The sequence below is a fragment of the Ranitomeya variabilis genome, chromosome 6, assembly GCF_051348905.1.
Source record: "Ranitomeya variabilis isolate aRanVar5 chromosome 6, aRanVar5.hap1, whole genome shotgun sequence".
Classification (NCBI taxonomy): domain Eukaryota; kingdom Metazoa; phylum Chordata; class Amphibia; order Anura; family Dendrobatidae; genus Ranitomeya; species Ranitomeya variabilis.
In genome coordinates this window covers 97,324,344-97,344,451 of record NC_135237.1, presented here as the reverse complement: position 1 = coordinate 97,344,451, position 20,108 = coordinate 97,324,344, and the positions used below count along the sequence as shown (strand labels likewise).

At 40.1% G+C, this 20,108-nt stretch overlaps 1 protein-coding gene and 1 long non-coding RNA gene across 4 annotated transcripts in view; both read right to left on the bottom strand.

Moving 5' to 3' along the window:
• The window catches only part of CREB5 (cAMP responsive element binding protein 5), a 607,187-nt gene that overhangs the window by 432,616 nt on the left and 154,463 nt on the right, over positions 1–20,108 (bottom strand). For all 3 annotated transcript variants that reach the window (XM_077268826.1, XM_077268825.1, XM_077268824.1), the window contains exon 5: positions 4,913–5,082. In XM_077268826.1, the coding sequence (XP_077124941.1) occupies positions 4,913–5,082 (170 nt within the window). The remainder of the gene's footprint in view (positions 1–4,912; positions 5,083–20,108) is intronic.
• On the bottom strand, positions 11,002–13,711 carry LOC143783481 (uncharacterized). Its single transcript, XR_013217197.1, has 2 exons — positions 13,592–13,711; positions 11,002–12,165 (listed from the first exon to the last, which is right to left on the bottom strand). It is a non-coding gene; the product is annotated as an uncharacterized LOC143783481 (long non-coding RNA).

Here is a 20,108-nt window from a genome sequence, read left to right as displayed (position 1 = left end):
GCTGATGATTATGGCTCACAGCTAATGAAAACCCAAAAGACATTATCTCAGTAAATTAGAATAATTAACAAAAATACCTGCAAAGGCTTCCTCAGCGTTTAAAAGGTCCCTTAGTCTGTTTCAGTAAGGTCCACAATCATGGGGAAGACTGCAGACTTGAGAGATATCCAGAAGGCAGTCATTGACACACTCCACAAGGAGGGTAAGCCACAAAAGGTCATTGCTAAAGAAGATGGCTGTTCACAGAGTGCTGTGTCCAAGCATATTAATGGAAAATTGAGGGGAAGGAAAAAAGTGTGGTAGAAAAAGGTGCACAAGCAACCGGGATAACCGCAGCCTTGAAAGGATTGTTAAGAAAAGGCCATTCAAAAATTTGGGGGAGATTCACAAGGAGTGGATTGCTGCTCGAGTCATTGCTTCAAGAGCCACCACAAACAGACGTATCCAGGACATGGGCTACAAGTGTCGCCTTCCTTGTGTCAAGCCACTCATGACCAATAGACAACACCAGAAGCGTCTTACCTGGGCCAAGGAGAAAAAGAACTGGACTGTTGCTTAGTGATCCAAGGTGTTGTTTTCACATGAAAGTAGCTGAAGGCTGTTATCAAAGCAACCTGGGCTTCCATAACACCTCAGCAGTGCCACAGACTGATTGCCTCCATGCCACGCCACATTGATGCAGTAATTGATGCAAAAGGAGCCCCGACCAAGTATTGAGTGCATTTACTAAACATACATTTCAGTAGGCCAACATTTCAGATTTTAAAATCATTTTTCATTCTGGTTTTATAAAGTATTCTAATTTACTGAGACAATGAATTTTGGGTTTTCATTGGCTGTAAGCCATAATCACCAACATTAATGGAAATAAACACTTGAAATAGATCACTCTGTTTGTAGTTACTCTATAATATACAGTACAGACCAAAAGTTTGGACACACCTTCTGATTTAAAGATTTTTCTGTATTTTCATGACTATGAAAATTGTACATTCACACTGAAGGCATCAGAACTGTAAATTAACACATGTGGAATTATATACTTAACAAAAAAGTGTGAAACAACTGAAATTATGTCTTATATTCTAGGTTCTTCAAAGTAGCCACCTTTTGCTTTGATGACTGCTTTGCACACTCTTGGCATTCTCTTGATGAGCTTCAAGAGGTAGTCACCGGGAATGGCCTTCGAACAATCTTGAAGGAGTTCTCAGAGATGTTTAGCACTTGTTGGCCCTTTTGCCTTCACTCTGCGGTCCAGTTCACCCCAAACCATCTCGATTGGGTTCTGGTCTGGTGACTGTGGAGGCCATGTCATCTGGCGTAGCACCCCATCACTCTCCTTCTTGGTCAAATAGCCCTTACACAGCCTGGAGGTGTGTTTGGGGTCATTACATAGTTACATAGTTATTACATAGTTACATAGTTATTAAGGTTGAAGGAAGACTTTAAGTCCATCTAGTTCAACCCATAGCCTAGCATGCCCTAACATGTTGATCCAGGGGAAGGCAAAAAAACCCCATGTGGTAAGAGTAAGCTCCATCATGGGGAAAAAAATTCCTTCCCGACCCCACATACGGCAATCAGACTAGTTCCCTGGATCAACGCCTTATCAAGGAATCTAATATATATACCCTGTAATATTATACTTTTCCAGAAAGGTATCCAGTCCCCTCTTAAATTGAAGCAATGAGTCACTTATTACAACATCATACGGCAGAGAGTTCCATAGTCTCACTGCTCTTACAGTAAAGAATCCGCGTCTGTTATTATGCTTAAACCTTTTTTCCTCCAGACGTAGAGGATGCCCCCTTGTCCCTGTCACCGGTCTATGATTAAAAAGATCAGCAGAAAGGTCTTTGTACTGTCCCCTCATATATTTATACATTAACATAAGATCACCCCTTAGTCTTCGTTTTTCCAAACTAAATAGCCCCAAGTGTAATAACCTATCTTGGTACTGCAGACCCCCCAGTTCTCTAATAACCTTGGTTGCTCTTCTCTGCACCCGCTCCAGTTCAGCTATGTCTTTCTTATACACCGGAGACCAGAACTGTGCACAGTATTCTAAGTGTGGTCGCACTAGTGACTTGTATAGAGGTAAAATTATGTTCTCCTCATGAGCATCTATGCCTCTTTTAATGCATCCCATTATTCTATTTGCCTTTGTAGCAGCTGCCTGACACTGGCCACTGAATATGAGTTTGTCATCCACCCATACACCCAGGTCTTTTTCATTGACGGTTTTGCCCAGAGTTTTAGAATTAAGCACATAGTTATACATCTTATTACTTCTACCCAAGTGCATGACCTTACATTTATCCCCATTAAAGCTCATTTGCCATTTATCAGCCCAAGCTTCTAGTTTACATAAGTCAGCCTGTAATATAAAATTGTCCTCCCCTGTATTGATTACCCTGCAGAGTTTAGTGTCATCTGCAAATATTGAAATTCTACTCTGAATGCCCCCTACAAGGTCATTAATAAATATGTTAAAAAGAAGAGGGCCCAATACTGACCCCTGTGGTACCCCACTACTAACCGTGACCCAGTCCTGTTGAAAAATAAATGATGGTCCAACTAAACGCAAACCAGATGGAATAGCATGCCGCTGCAAGATGCTCTGCAAGCCATGCTGGTTCAGTATTCAATTTTGAATAAATCCCCAACAGTGTCACCAGCAAAGCACCCCCACACCATCACACCTCCTCCTCCATGCTTTACAGCGGGAACCAGGCATGTAGAGTCCATCCGTTCACCTTTTCTGCGTCGCACAAAGACAAGGTGGTTGGAACCAAAGATCTCAAATTTGGACTCATCAGACCAAAGCACAGATTTCCACTGGTCTAATGTCCATTCCTTGTGTTCTTTAGCCCAAACAAGTCTCTTCTGCTTGTTGCCTGTCCTTAGCAGTGGTTTCCAAGCAGCTATTTTACCATGAAGGCTTGCTGCACCAAGTCTCCTCTTAATAGTTGTTGTAGAGATGTGTCTGCTCCTAGAACTCTGTGTGGCATTGACCTGGTCTCTAATCTGAGCTGCTGTTAACCTGCGATTTCTGAGGCTGGTGACTCGGATAAACTTATCCTGAGAAGCAGAGGTGACTCTTGGTCTTCCTTTCCTGGGGCGGTCCTCATGTGAGCCAGTTTCTTTGTAGCGCTTGATGGTTTTTGCCACTGCACTTGGGGACTCTTTCAAAGTTTTCCCAATTTTTTGGACTGACTGACCTTCATTTCTTAAAGTAATGATGGCCACTCGTTTTTCTTTAGCTGCTTTTTTCTTGCCATAATACAAATTCTAACAGTCTATTTAGTAGGACTATCAGCTGTGCAGCTGTGTATCCACCAGACTTCTGCACAACACAACTTATGGTCCCAACCCCATTTGTAAGGCAAGAAATCCCACTTATTAAACCTAACAGGGTACACCTGTGAAGTGAAAACCATTCCCGGTGACTACTTCTTGAAGCTCATCAAGAGAATGCCAAGAGTGTGCAAAGCAGTCATCAAAGCAAAAGGTGGCTACTTTGAAGGATCTAGAATATAAGACATAATTTCAGTTGTTTCACACTTTTTTGTTAAGTGTATAATTCCACATGTGTTAATGCATAGTTGTGATGCCTTCAGTGTGAATGTACAATTTTCATAGTCATGAAAACACAGAAAAATCTTTAAATGAGAAAGTCTGTCCAAACTTTTGTTCTGTACTGTATGAGTTTTGCTTTTTGTATTGAATAACTGAAATAAATTAACTTTTTGATGATATTCTAATTTTGTGAGAAGCACCTGTATAGTCTAAGAAATTGTACATTGTACCTACATTAAAACCTCTTGTTCTTTTTGGGACCATCATTACTTTCTGTTATGGTGATTTTTTCCATGGTATATTTAAGAGACCATCAGCCGTTTCTGTAATAGAACCCTTTTTCTATGGCATCTTACTACCTTCAAAGTAATAGGTGCCCATTTGGCCAAAAATTGGTTTCCGTGCCAGCAGGATAGTTTCTTCCAGCTCATGCTACAACTATTTGAGGCATACATTTTCAAAGATTCCTGCTTTTAGAACCTCAGGATAGTAAGCTCACCACCAAGCACCTATTCACATACAATTGTTTGCCATCCACAAGATGTTATTTTTTTCTCTAGCTATTGTATATGATAGGCATACTGATTTAGAAAGCACTGTCCACTTTTGCTATTCTTTTTTGCAATGATAGTCTCATCAGACTCAGAATTTACTGAGTGTGGACTAAATCTTTTATTTGGTGTGCCCAATGGAGTCCCCAGTGTCTCCTTTAGTTGTCTTCATACAGCAACAGCTACATACAAGAATACAATGGTCACAAACTAATATTCTTAGCACTATAAATTACCAAATGTCCATCACACATCTTAAATCTACGATTATTTAGCATACAATTCTACCAATTAACTAAAAATCGTCAAAAATGTAAAATCAATGCAAGCTAAAAGAGACACTGGTATAGAATTTATATTTTAAACAGCCTAAAATTAAAATAACATATACCACATCGACCTTATTCACCCACATGGTTAGAAACATTTAAAAAAGATCACGGTTTGCAAAAGAACATATAGTTCGTGTGTTCAGAACATTGTTTTTATTATGTGCCTTAGTCATTTTTACTAAAAGAAATTCTGCAAAAGGTCAAACATCTTTGAGCGTGTGCCAACAAGGTAACATATATCTTTTTCGATTCAAAGTCATTCAAGCCATAAAAGGAACCTAGAGCCCTAAACGGAAATAGTACCGTACCAATTCTTGTCTATCACAGTCAAAAACATTCTTTACATCTGTCAAAATATTTATAACTATAGATACATTCAATTGATATTCTAATAAACCATAAAGGGAGCTGTTAAACCCTTAACAGAGAACATAAGAATTGTCACCCTACCCAATCTGTCGATTTGTAGAAGGTGCTTGTGTGATGACCGAGCTGGACTGGGGAGACGGCATTGCCTGCTGTATTACAACGCTGGAATCATGGTTTGGCAGTCTTGAATTTGATAGCTGGTGTGATGCAGGTCCACCCATGCCTCCAACGGAGTTATGTAGTGTGAGGTTCTGCAAGAAGAAGGGTAGGAAATTGCCAAACATTACTCTTTTGTTCATTTCACCAGATCAAAATCTTCATCGTTCCACTTAGGTTATTGTTACATAGTTACTTGAAAATAGACACAAGTCCATCAAGTTCGACCTTTCTAAGGGTACCGTCACACAGTGCAATTTTGATCGCTACGACGGTACAATTCGTGACGTTCTAGCGATATCGTTACGATATCGCAGGGTCTGACACGCAGCAGCGATCAGGGATCCTGCTGAGAATCGTACGTCGTAGCAGATCGTTTGGAACTTTCTTTCGTCGCTTGATCACCCGCTGACATCGCTGGATCGTTGTGTGTGACAGCGATCCAGCGATGCGTTCACTGGTAACCAGGGTAAACATCGGGTAACTAAGCGCAGGGCCGCGCTTAGTAACCCGATGTTTACCGTGGTTACCAGCGTAAAAGTAAAAAAAAACAAACCGTACATGCTCACCATCTGATGTCCGTCCGGTCCCTTGCCGTCCGCTTCCCGCTCTGACTGTCTGCCGGCCGGAAAGTGAGAGCAGATCACAGCGGTGACGTCACCGCTGCACTCTGCTCTCACTGTACGGCCGGATCTGTCAGAGCAGGAAGCGGACGGCAAGGGACCGGACGGACATCAGATGGTGAGCATGTACGTTTTTTTTTTTTTTTACTTTTACGCTGGTAACCACGGTAAACATCGGGTTACTAAGCGCGGCCCTGCGCTTAGTTACCCGATGTTTACCCTGGTTACCCGGGGACTTCGGCATCGCTCCAGCGCCGTGATTGCAACGTGTGACCGCAGTCTACGACGCTGGAGCGATAATCATACGATCGCTGTGACGTCACGGATCGTGCCGTCGTAGCGATCAAAATTGCACTGTGTGACGGTACCCTAAGACCTAGCTGTTGGATTTATAATGAGAAACAAAACTTTTGTACCAACTGGATCTAATTTTCACAGAATTTGGGGAAAATTAATATTTCCCAATGGTACTGGAGAATGGTAATGCACTATACCCAGGGCCATAGAGATTGCACATAGAGTTGGAGACATAAAACTCTATATGTGGAATTAAGGTGATTCACTAACGTTAAAGTCAGAGAGGAAATGTTCTATATAAGCGGAGAAAGGAACGTGAAATGTTATATAGGTGGAGCCAGTGAGGTAATGTACTGTGTACATTAAACAGGAATATCAGGTTAATTATTAGAGAGGACAGGGAGAATTATGACCAGCCTATGTGATGCCCAAAATATTACTAGAACAAAGGATTGAGTCAAATTAGGAGGAAATAAAGTTTTGTTTTTATATTAGAGGTTTTTTTTTCCATTAGCATCTCAGCTTCTGTTTACGACAGCCAACAGCAAGGGCAAGTCTATTTTCACACTAAAACGAATGTATTAGGTAGTAATATACTTTTAATAAATGTGTTTTTTCTATTTATTGACCGGACACCAAGAACACAAAAAACAATATTCCATACTAGCATGAAATATCTATAAAAATGCTACATGCTACGTGTGCACTATTAATCTTTACCAGAAATTTAGGAGCATGGAGAATGAGGAGGCGTTAATTTATTCTGGATTTTTGATAAATATAAAGGGACTTTTAAAAGACGGCCTGCTGTATATCCAACCCCGCATTTTCAAACATTTGTTTTACGATTTAAGATGTATTTAACACCTCTGAAGGAGTAAGACTCAAAGCTATAACCGAACAGCATAAAACCAGTCGCACAAAGTAAAATAAATACACCTTTCAGTGTGGACGTCTTACGGCTTCAGCAGAGCTGGATTCAAACAAGAGTATTTGGAAGAAAAGTTCAAAGTGACAATATGAGAAATGGCAGGTCTCAAAATTATAAGTGCTGCATTAATAGGCTCAGGAAAAAATTTCCGTACACACTACTTTATATAGAGCAGCTTGTACATACTACCTGGACCAAAAATAGCCGGCTTACGGTAAAGTGCGGTCGTGATAGCTCCACACACCTCATTACTTAGAACAGTTCATGGGTCTCAACCAATCTTTTTTTCTATAGGTGCTGTCTAGAAAGTCAGTCTCTACATATGTACCATCAACCCAAAAGATAGACATTAGACGTTGATGGCTTTTCTCTAGAAATACCACCAACATCTGAATACTGGGTATGGTCTGAACAGAAGTGATTGCGCTGATTATCAGAACTTAGTAACAGCAACACTAGAAACTGTTGGGTCATTTGGCTTCCAGTGCTCCAATTTTTTACTAGTATATTTCAAAGTGCCTGATCTTCTGAGGTCTCATTACCAGTGGAATAATTTGAACCTTTTTGGGCCCCAATGCAAAATTTCCAACAGGACCCCTAACTATCATGGGTCTTTAATAGAGTTGAGCCAAATTGTTCGGGTCCCTGTTTATTTGGCAAGATACAGCGCTTACCGAATAAGCTGCAGAGGGAACCCGGAAATATGGAGCAAGCTGGCTGATCAGCTGTTTGCCTCTGCAGCTGCATGTGTCGATGCTGTGTCACAGTCACAACACATGCATAGAGAACCCAACACACAGGCTCTCCATGCATGTGTTGTGATAGTGAAACAGCCGCAACACAAGCAGCTGCAGTGCCGAACAGCTGATCAGCCGGCGCTCCATGTATCCGGGTTCCCTCTGCAGATTATTCGGTAAGTGCTATAGGTTGCCGAATAAGCAGGGACCCGATCAAATTCACTCAACTCTAGTCTTTAACCCCTTTACCTCCGAGGGTGGTTTGCACGTTAATGATTGGGAAAATTTTTACAATTATAACCATTGTCACTTTATGAGGCAATAACTCTGGAACAATTCAAAGGATCCCGGTGATACTGAGAAAGTTTTTTCACAACATATTGTACTTCATGATAGCGGTAACATTTATTTGGTATGACTTGTGTTTATTTGTGAAAAAAATGGAAATTTGGCGAAAATTTGTAGAATATTCTAACTTTGAATTTTCATGCCCTTAAATCACAGAGATTTTTAAGACAAAATAGTTAATAAATAACATTTCCCACATGTCTACTTTACATCAGCACAATTTTGGAACCAAATTTTTTTTTGTTAGGAATTTATAAGGGTTAAAAGTTGACCAGCGATTTTTCATTTTTCCAACAAAATTTATAAAACCATTTTTTTAGGGACCACATCACACTTGAAGTCACTTTGAAGGGTCTATATGACAGAAGATACCCAAAAATGACACCATTCTATTTAACTTTTTTTCACAAAAATTTGTACTTCAAATCCAATTTTTTTATTTTGACAAGGGTAACAGGAAAAAATGTACCCCAAAATTTGTTGTGTAATTTCTCCTGGGTGCACGGCAGAGCTTGGAAAGGAAGGAGCGCCACTTGACTTTTTTTGGAGGACGCCCTGTTGCATGTGGAGAGCCCCTGATGTGCCTAAACAGTGAAAATCCCCCACAAGTGACACCATTTTGAAAACTAGACCCCTCAAGAAACTGATTTAGATGTGTAGTGAGCACACATGGTGCTTCACAAAAGTTTATAACGCTGAGCCGTAAAAATAAAAAAAATCAAATTTTTCCCACAAATATGTTTTGAGCACAAAATATTGCATTTTTATTAGGTTAAAAGGAGAAATTGCACCATACGATTTGTTGTGCAATTTATCCTGAGTTCACCAATACCCCATATGAGGCAGAAAACCACTGTTTGGGAGCACAGCAGGGCTCGGAAGGGAAGGAGAGCCATTTGAGTTTTTGAATGTAAAATTTCCTGAAATCATTAGTGGATATCATGTCCCATTTGGAGAGCCCTTGATGTGCAAAAACAGTGGAAACCCCCCAAACGTGACCCCATTTTGGAAACTAGACCACTCAAGGAAGGTATTTAGAAGTGTGGCGAGCACCTTGAACCCCTAGGTGCTTCAGAGAAGTTTATAATGTTGAGCCATGAAAATAATAAAATTACATTTTCCTCACAAAAATGTAATTTTAGCCCCAAGTTTTTAATTTTTCTAAGGGCTAATAGGACATTTTTTTACAACAAACTGAGGTCCATTTTTTCCTGAGTGCAACAAATACTCTGCATGTAATCAGGAAATATTTTTCAAACACAGTGCAAAGCTCAGAAGGCATGGAGCGCCAGATTTTACTAATATGGTTTGCAGATGCCATGACCCACTGCGAGAGCCCATGAGGTGCCAGAACAGTAGAACCCCCCCATAAGTGACCCCATTTTACAAACTACACCTCTCAATGAATTCATCTAGGGGTGCAGTGATCATATTGACACTACGGGTGTGTCACTGAATTTTATACCATTGGGCAGTGAAAACAAAATAACTAAATTTTTACCACCAAAATTATGTTTTAGCCCCAGATTTTACATTTTCACAAGAGAAATGGGTAAAAATGACACCAAAATTTGTCCCACAATTTCTACTGAACATGACAATACCCCATATGTGGCTGTACAGTACTACTTTGCCATATGGAGAGACTCGGGCGGAACGCAGCGCCATTTGCCTCCTGGAGCGTAGATTTTCCTAGAACAGTTTGCGGACTCCATATACAGAGCCCCTAATAGCTAGAAGAGCAGAATCCCCCCTAAAATGACCCCATTTGGGAAGCTATACCCCTTTGGGAATTTATCTACAGGTGTAGTGACGATTTTGACTCCATGGGTATTTTCCAGAAACAAGCAGCAATGAATGTTTCTGAGTGAATATTGCAAACTGCCGTTGTACTGACCAGAACGCTGTAGTGACCAGTGTGTTGCAGTCACCAGTACACTATGCCCAACCTGTGCTTCTGGAGGCATGCTCACGTAAGTTACGCGGGCTCTCATCGCTTCAGAAATGCCAAACATGGACGCAATATGTGGTTTACGTACACTGTGGGGCTCAGAAGGGAGGGGGGCATTTAGATTTAGAAGCGCAGAATTTGCTGAATTTCTTTCAGCGGTTGAGGAGCCATTTCGCATTTCAAGAGCCTTTGTGCTACCAGTAATGTGGAAGACCCCTATATTTCCGTTAACAAATGATGGACCTGAGTGAGGGCTTGCTTTTCTTGTGGATTGAGTTGAAGCTTTTCTTGGGAACATTTTACCTAAAGTTTTGGACCACAGTTATCCGGCGCTCTATGCTGAGTATTTACTTTGGGGTTTACATCTAAATCTCCAAATGACGTGATTCTGATGCAATCCCTGAGGGATCCATTCACTATAATGAGGCAGCAGAGTTACTCTAGACTCCATCTGGCTCTGTTCAATGGTATCCTTCTATTCAGAAATGCACAAAACTCTGGCCGACGGCACTTTTATGCAATCCTAAAAAGATGGACTCCGCCGGATCACAGGTCAGATGGCATCCACAGTGCCTTCATCTGCCTCATTATAGGGAATCTTCTGCCGTGGGTTCCATCTGATCCACGTATTTCAGAAATTTACACGGAAACCCCGGTGTAAGCGCTCAGAGCAAAGCACAGGATAAATGTGAGTTGAGCCTTACTGCGAACTTAGGGAGGCAGAATGAAATAATCAACATCACGTGAAGAATTGGTTTTATTTATTTTTTATGCCATTCCTCGTGCGGTATAAGTGATTTAGCGACTTTATACTTCGGGTCGGTGCGATTACAGCGATACCAGATTTATATCGGGTTTTTATGTTTGGCAGCTGTCACACACTAAAAGATGCATTTTATTGCAAAAAATTGTTTTTGCATCACCACATTTTGAGAACTATAATTTTTCCATATTTTGGGCCACAGAGTCATCTGAGGTCTTGTTTTAAGTGGGACAAGTTGACGTTTTAATTAGTACCATTTTTGGGCACATGATATTTTTTATCACTTTCTATTCTGATTTATGGGAAGCTGAATAAACAAAAACCATTAATCCAGGATTTTTTATTTTTTTTTGGGGGGGGGGGGTTATACAGCAATACCCCATTTATATCTTTTTTATGTTTTGGCACTTATATACAATAAAAATTATTTTACAGGAAAAATAATTATTTTTGCATCGCTGTATTCTGAGAGCTATAACTTTTTTATTTTTCCTCTGATGAAGCTGTATGGCAGCTTGTTTTATTGTGTTATAAGATGACGTTTTCAGCGGTACCATGTTTATTTATATCCGGCTTTGTGATCGCGTTTCATTCCACTTTTTTGTGCGGCAGTAAAGCATTGTTTTTGCCTGTGTTTTATTTTTTTATGGTGTTCAATAAAGGGGTTAACTAGTGGGACAGTTTTATAGGTCGGGTCATTGCAGACGCGGAAATACCAAATACGTGTACTTTTATTGTTTTTGTTTTTTTAATTCAAATATTTATTTAGAGAGACAATATCTTTTGATTTTTTATTATTATTTTTTCTTTTTTTTTAATATTTTTGCAATTATTTAAAAAATGTTTTGGACTTTTTCCTAACTTTTTTACTTAGTCCCACTATGGGACTATCATTTTTTGCAGGCTGATCGCTTCTATAGCATGGAGATACAGCAGCATCCCCATGCTATAGAAAATGTCAGCTCTGCACTGACAAACTTGCTCATCATGTACTGGGCATGATCAGCAAGTTTCCTGGGCCTGGTGACCTGGATGCCGTCATGATGACATCGGGTCACCATGGCAATGATCAAGACCCAGTGTCACACCACAGGGTCTTCGACCCAATGGTAGGGGCTGTCAGCCCTCTGCTGGCTTTCGGGAATGCTGTGATTATGTTTGATCCCAGCATTTTGGGGATTAAAGTGCTGGGAGTGGTCCTGGAACTTAATGCTGGGTGTCAGCGATCAGAATCAGCTGACACCAAGCAGCGATCACCACCCGTGTGCACGGGCGATCATGATTAATAGCAGAATTACGTTACTTATTGTTCCTGTTGAAACAAATGAATATAGTGCCCCATGACTTTTAGTATTTCTATACCAGAGCAACATGTCAAGCTAATGAGATGATGGTACCTGATGATTATGTCATTTTCATTCACTGACATTATTGACCTGCTTGCTTCTCACTGTAATCACCAGGCTGAACATCAATTTTTTGACTGCAGTGGAATTGCTTAGTGATTTCCCCTTTCAATTCTGGCAACCTAAGATGACCAATGTTTATGTTATTTTCTGTTTAACCAAAGTCATCTACTTATCTATATACACTGAACAGTCATAACAATTAAATCATTTGCCATAAGGCCTCATTCACATGTCTGTTTTCTATGCACATGTTCAGTCCACGTTTTTCACAGACAGTGCATGTGTAAGGGTGGAGAGGATGATGTTGCGCCCCTCTGGAAACCCATGTTATTTTAAATGTGTGAAAATGTATTGCAATATATGTATTGTCCTCCTGGAGGCTGCAGTTCTTGCCAGTCAGGCATGAGAGGATGAACTACAGGGCCAGCCCATAGTTGGAGAGGAGGATTTGGGACCTGTGGGCCAGTTCCTGTTTGGTAGTTAGTAGTGGGTAGAAGAAAGGACACCCTGAGTGGAAGGTGATCATCACCAGGTGTGTGTATATGAAGAGATCAGGAAGAGTGAGCCAGAGCAAAAGAATTTCAGTGGTAGCAGTGTACTTCTTTAACCAGGAAAGTCAGGAGACCTACAGCACAATACTTCTAGGAATGTCTTTAAGGAACTATTGGGAATGTCTTAGTGTCAGCCAGACCTTGGAAGCTTCAGTCAAAGAGACAGAGAAACAGAGTAAAGAAGGCTGGGGCACTAACCTTAGAGGTGTGTCGTTATGTGATTCTCAAGAAGCGGCTACGGAACTGTAGTGGTCACAACGAAAAGCACAGCTTTAGGTGGCACTGTACTGGGCAAGAATGGAGGTCTTCAACCTAACCTGCATATCTACCATAATCTCTAATTTACCAACTGTGACACTGTTCATAACCAAAGCTCATTTCCTGCTACTCTCTGTATATAAGTTTGGTTGTCAGTAAAATGGACTTTGTTTTTATGAGCTGGTGTGGTTTCCTTTTCATGGGGTCAAAGGGGACTGGCCTCGTGCAAAGCGTGGCAGCGCTGAACTGGGAGGTGTCCGAAACAGAAACACGACTGCATACACACTGAGTCAGGAGTCAGGACTCCGTTTCTCTGTAGCATGCCAGGGTGTGGAAGACGAGCACCTCGCCCTCATGCCTCATTACACATGTACCCATTATAATCTATATCAGCTGTTCAAATGTCTGTGTTTTCTTGTGGACCAAGTAGTCCTTAAAAATCATAGAGAATAGTGCCCATTTGATGTAAGCCACAGATAAAAATCACTCACACAAGTTTATGGGTCCTTATAATAATGGCCAACACATGGATGCCATCTGAGTGCTGTCTACACACTGTCTGCTTTTAAAATTGCAATGGATAATAGAATCAATCTGATGCAACACACTACATGACAATTGGTAATTTTTTTTCATGTGTGAGTAAAAAACAAATATGTGAATGAGGCCTAATATTGTGTGCTATCGTGATACGCAATCTCATATAAAGCAAGCTTCTTCCTATGAAGTGACGCACATGCACCTGGCCATCCACACAATGGATAAAAAACAGGAGTCATCTTGCGCTGCGTGGGTGGAGCTGTTGGAGCATTCATCTGTAAAAGTACAGTATTAGCGTGCACTCTGTCCGGTAGGCGAGATGCCGGTGGAACGGGCTGAAAAGCCCCTGTTGATAGAGAATCAAAGGTTCACTGCACACTCTTGAGATTTATGGTGAAAATAAACTTAATTTATTACAATCCATATCACAAAACCAGTGGTTTAAGGGAGCAAAGTGAGTGATCATATACAGAGCGATTATTGTTACACAGACGTTTTGACTCATCCCGGGTCTTACTCATTGAGTCGCTTTATCTAGTAGGTAGGTAGCATATTATTATTATTATTTATTTATATAGCACCATTAATTCCATGGTGCTGTACATGAGAAAAGGGGTTACGTACAGGGTTATAGATAACGTTTACAGTAAACAAATTTACAGTGACAGACTGGTACAGAGGGGAGAGGACCCTGTCCTTGCGGACTTACATTCTACATAGCATAGTCGAGAATAGGGAATTTCTTAGGAGATCCACAGAAGTGCTTAGTATGGTGGTTGCCAGTAATGCTTGGTGACCTAGTGATCTGAGTGGAAGTAGCGGCACTGCCGCACCTTGCTGTGCTGGAACATTCATCTGGATGGAGGTACCATAGGAAAAGGTCCTGTCTGCCCTTGTGATTGCCCACCCTTTTTTTGTTAGTACGGAATATGGGCACAGTTAGGATTGTCATGGTGTCATTTCAGCTTGGCGGTGGGAAGAGATTCTTTGAGTTGGTGGAAAATTGTGGTGAGGGGTTTGTGGATCAAGTAGATGGCAGCCCCCAATCGTGTTTGGGATTTTAGAATGGCCTGGCAGAGTTTTTGTGACTCTTCAGGGTGGGGTCCCTGGGGAGTGGGTGGCATGGTGAAGGTTTCCGGGGATGAAAGTGCCCTCAAGCTGGTGGTCGCGGATGGGGGTAATGCTGGAAGATTGAAAAATATTTTAGGTGTCAGGCCTTCTGGAGCTCCAAGAACCTTCTATAACCAAAAAGTTATTAGTATTGTTATGTTTGTTATAATAAAGGCGGACTTGGCCAATTTAATCCAACACTCAAATTTGTCTTCATTTCAAGAGGAGTAAATCATTGTGGAAGGGAAGAAATCGTGCAGGAAGGACAGCTTCTACTATACCAGAGTCAAGAACGTGGCCTGGCACAGCCAGTCAAATGCGCTATAATATACAACACAAAAGTGGCAAAAGTTATAGCAAAAATGTTTTCCATCTAGTCTATGACTGGGCTACATTTCCTGATGCTTAAACATGGGCAACCAAATGATACCCAAAATTTATTAAGAGGCATACGTTTTTGCCCATGTTGCTCCAACATACTTTGGATCAAGACTGGCATACAAAATGTCATTTTTGATTAATTTCCCCCTGCTATGTTGATATATACCCTATATATAGATATTTGTCTGTGTATCTATATATAAAATATATGTACAGAATCCATCTACCTTATTTATTCACTTTACAGAATAAACTATGGCCACTCGCTTCTAGATTCTTTTTGTCTGAGCTTATGATATAATTCATGGCAGACTTTGCAAAGCCCCAGCTTTACATGAGAAATGCAAACAGTTCATGTAATAAAAACCAGCCAACATATTGAGACTGGCCGCATTCCAAACACTTTATATGTTTTATTTCAACCAAATCTCGGCAATGAACTAAACAGTTACTTCAGTTTCTGTTGAGAATTCACCTTAGTACCGTATATAGAATATATATGCCTAGATATTGCTAACTTCATAAAACCTGTGTCTGTAATAGACTTCTCTCCTAAACGGAATCACATATTTCATTTCCAGAGTTAGACTTGCAAACTTTCATATGTAATATATCTGCCCATCATTAACATCTCTTATATCTTTAATAGTCAATGCAGAATATTCATTCAGCTTTGTCTATTATAGGTATAAAGGCCGTTGTGCTCTTAGTAAAAAATGTGTACTTAAAGACTGTGGTTTCATTTTTTGTTCATAAATTAATAGTACAGTGGCATGTACAAGTTTGGGCACCCCTGGTCAAAATTACTGTTATTGTGAAAAGTTAAGCAAGTTGAAGATTAAATGATCTCAGAAAGGGCTAAAGTTAAAGATGACACATTTCCTTTACATTTTAAGAAAAAAAATATATATATTTTTTTCTTTGACATTTAAAAAATTCCAAAAAGGTAAATGTGCCAATGCAATAGTTTGGCCACCCTGCATGGATAGTAGCTAGTAGCACTCCCTTTTTGCAAGTATGACATCTTGTAAATACATTATGTAGCCAGACAAGAGTCTTTCAATTCTTGTTTGAGGGATTTTCATCCATTCCTTCTTGGAAAATTCTTCCAGTTCTGTGAGATTCCTGGGTTGCCTTGCATGCACTATTTTGTGGCATGGCTAGAGATTTTCAATGATGTTCAGATCAAGGGACTGTGAGGGCCATTGTCAAACCTTTAGTTGGCGCCTTTTGAAGTAGTCTATTGTGGATTTTGACGCGTGTTTAGGATCATTATCTATTTGTAGAAGCCATCTTTTCAATTTCAGCTTTTTTTTTTTCAGATGGTGCTATGTGTGTATCAATAATTTTTTGAAATTTCATTGAATCCATTCTTCCCTCTACCCGTGAAATGTTCTTCATGCCATTGGCTGCAACACAACCTAAAAGCATGATTGATTCACCCCCATGCTTAATGGTTGGCAAGATGTTCTTTTCCGGAAATGCTGTGCCCTTTTTCTCCCACATATCTTTCATTATTGTGGCAAAGAGTTCTATTTTAACCTCATCAGTCCACAGAACTTGCTTCCAAAATGAATCAGGCTTGTTTAAATGTTCTTTTGCATACTTATGACGCTGAATTTTATAATGAGAACGCAAGAGAGGTTTTCTTCTAATGACTCTTCCATGAAGGCCATATTTGTGCAGGTGTCTCTGAACAATAGAACAATAGATCACAACTCCAAAGTCTGCTAAATCTTTCTGAAGGTCTTATGCAGTCATGCGGGGGGTTTGATTTACCTCTCTAGCAATTCTACGAGCAGCTCTCACTGAAGTTTTTCTTGGTCTTCCAGACCTTATCTTGACCTCCACTGTTCCTATTAATTGCCATTTCTTAATTACGTTTTGAACTGAAGAAAAAGTAACTTGAAAATGCTGTGCTATCTTCTTATAGCCTTCTCTTGCTTTGTGGGCCTCCACCATTTTGAGAGTGTTAGGCAGCCACTTGGAAGAACCCATGCATGCTGTTTTTGGCACAAAGTTAGAGGAGGCTGGACTTTTATAAAGCCGGAAAATTTGCATCAACTGGCCTTTCCTAATGATGATAGTGAACAAGCCATAAGCCTAACAGGCTAATTCACGTCTGAAACTTTTCTCAAAGCTATCTGAGCGCACAAATCTCCAAGGGGCCCAAATTTTTCCATAGCCTAGTTTCTTTTTTGTAATTTTTAAAATTTAAAAAATGACTCTCTCTCTCTCTCTCTCTCTCTCTCTCTCTCTCTCTCTCTATATATATATATATATATACACAGTGGGTACAGAAAGTATTCAGACCCCTTCTTTAAATTTTTCACTTTTTGTTCATTACAGCCATTTGGTAAATTCAAAAAAAGTTAATTGTTTTCTCATTAATGTACACTCTGCACCCCATCTTGACTGAAAAAGACCAGACATGTAAAAATGTTTGCAAATTCATTAAAAAAGAAAAACTGAAATATCACATGGTCATAAGTATTCAGACCCTTGGCTCAGACACTTATATTTAACGCACATGCTATCCATTTCCTTGTGATTCTCCTTCAGATTGTTCTACTCCTTCATTGGAGACCAGCTGTGTTAAATTAAACTGAGAGGACTTGATTTGTAAAGTGACACACCTGTCTATATAAGACCTCACAGCTCACAGTGCATGTCAGACCAAATGAGAATCACAAAGTCAATGGAACTAGCCAAGGAGCTCAGAGACAGAATTGTGGCAAGGAAACATCTGGCCAAGGTTACAAAAGAATTTCTGCAGTACTCAAGGTTCTTAAGAGCACAGTGGCCTTCATAATCCTTAAATAGAAGAAGTTTGGAACCACCATATGTCTTACTAGACCTGGCCATCCAGCCAAACTGAGCAATCGTGGGAGAAGAGCCTTGGTGAGAGAGGTAAAGAAGAACCCCGAGATCACTGAGGCTTTGCTCCACAGATGCAGTAGAGAGATGGGAGAAAGTTCCACAAAGTCAACTATCACTGCAGCCCTCCACCAGTCAGGCTTTTATGGTAGAGTGGCAAAAACGGAAGCCTCTCCTCAGTGCAAGACATATGAAAGCCCACATAGAGTTTGCTAAAAAAAACACGCGAAGCCCAGACTATGAGAAATAAGATTCTCTGATCTGATGAAACGAAGGTAGACCTTTTTGTTGATAATTCTAAGTGGTATGTGTGGAGAAAACCAGGCACTGCTCATCACCTGCCCAATACAATCCCAACAGTGAAACATGGTGGTGGCAGCATCATGCTATGGGGGTGTTTTTCAGCTGCAGGGACAAGACTACTGGTTGCAATTGAAGGAAACATGAATGCAGCCAAGTACAGAGATATACTGGATGAAAACCTCTTCCAGAGTGCTCTGGACCTCAGACTTGGCCGAAGGTTCACCTTCCAACAACACAATGACCCTAAGCACACAGCTAAAATAACAAAGGAGTGGCTTCACAACAACTTTGTGACCATTCTTGACTGGTCCAGCCAGAGCCCTGACCTAAACCCAATTGAGCATCTCTGGAGATATCTGAAAATGGCTGTCCACCAACGTTCACCATCCACCCTGACGGAACTGGAGAGGATCTGCAAGGAAAAATGGTAGAGGATCCCCAAATTCAGGTGTGAAAAACTTGTTGCACAATTCCCAAGAAGACTCATGGCTGTACTAGCTCAAAAGGGTGATTCTACTCAATACTGAGCAAAGGGTCTGAATACGTATGACCATGTGATATTTCAGTTTTTCTTTTTGACTAAATTTGCAAAAATTTCTACATTTCTGTTTTTTTTCCAGCCAAGATGGGGTGCAGAGTGTACATTAATGAGAAAAAAAATGAACTTTTTAGAATTTACCAAATGGCTGCAATGAAACAAAGAGTGAAAAATTTAAAGGGTTCTGAATGCTTTCCATACCCATTGCATATATACAGTATATATACTGTGTATATATATATATACACATGCGGTATATATACACCATTTCATCCATCTTTTCACTTGTATAATATTTAGTTTGTACATTTAAAGAACCTTCTTTTCTGTCAGCATAGCTGTAAGAGGTTTTTTGTGGGGTAACGGATAAAGGTGACCAGTGACCTGTTCTTCTGATAAAGGAAGGTCCCAGAGATCGGATCCACACTGATCTCTGTCTTATCATCTACAGTATACTGTGGATAGGTAATAACATATCTGCCCTGGACTACCCCTTTAAGTATAATTGTGGCCCGTAGGGAGAGGTACAATGTAAGAATACAATAAATGGACAATTAATGTCTGAGCGTCCCTGTTCAACACTATCCATAGCTTACCTTTTTCTGTATGACAAGGGCGCAGGATACAGAGATCATACAATATATTTTAGAAGATTATATGGGCAAGAAATCGAATCTAATAGCTATTCTTCCCTTTCAATCAGTCATTTAATTTCAAATGGTAGGTGACTAATTGTATCTAATTCGGGGATATTATGAGCTTAGAATTATTAGGTGTCTTATCTGGATGAAGGCTTTAGGGATCTCTGAGCCTTCTATAATGATATCTACAATTACTACAGCTACTACAGAGAGTAAAGCTATTATAGATACTTCTTGGACAAATAATAAGCAAAAAATGTGGGTAGCCTTATGGCAAATTCACAAAATTATCTACTACTTCATCCATCTTTGTTGTCAAGATTAAACAAGTCCATCTTAATACAATATGAATATTTCTGGTAGTAAGAAGGTTTCTCAACAATTAGGACCCCAAGAGTGTTTGATAAATGACCTCCATGCCTGTCCCATGCATTAGTATAGTCTAATAACTTAATTGCATGTTTATCTATTGCCTGGAGGAGCAACTCAACAATGCTATCTTGTTCTGGGCAAGCTGAAACTCCTGTCCTGTCAATCGCATTTACCAGCAAGTTTAGAAGAGCTGTCCTGGCTCTGATTGAGTTATATCCATTGTCTAAAAAGCTAAATGCACCATTTCATCCTTGCAAAGCTTCTTCCTCATTTCACGACATTATTGAATTACTATTTTTACTCCTGAATTTCCTCATGAATCATCCAAGAGAAAGGGTCTTCTGTAGATCAATGGTCTTCTGACATGGTCTATAACCTTCATCTCCTCTGAAATAATTAGGTAATGTCAAGGCATGATGCCTTTAAATGCATTGTCCTGTCAAAGTCCAAAAGACATGCCTTAATTTGATAATTAAGGGGAGGAAGGCAAT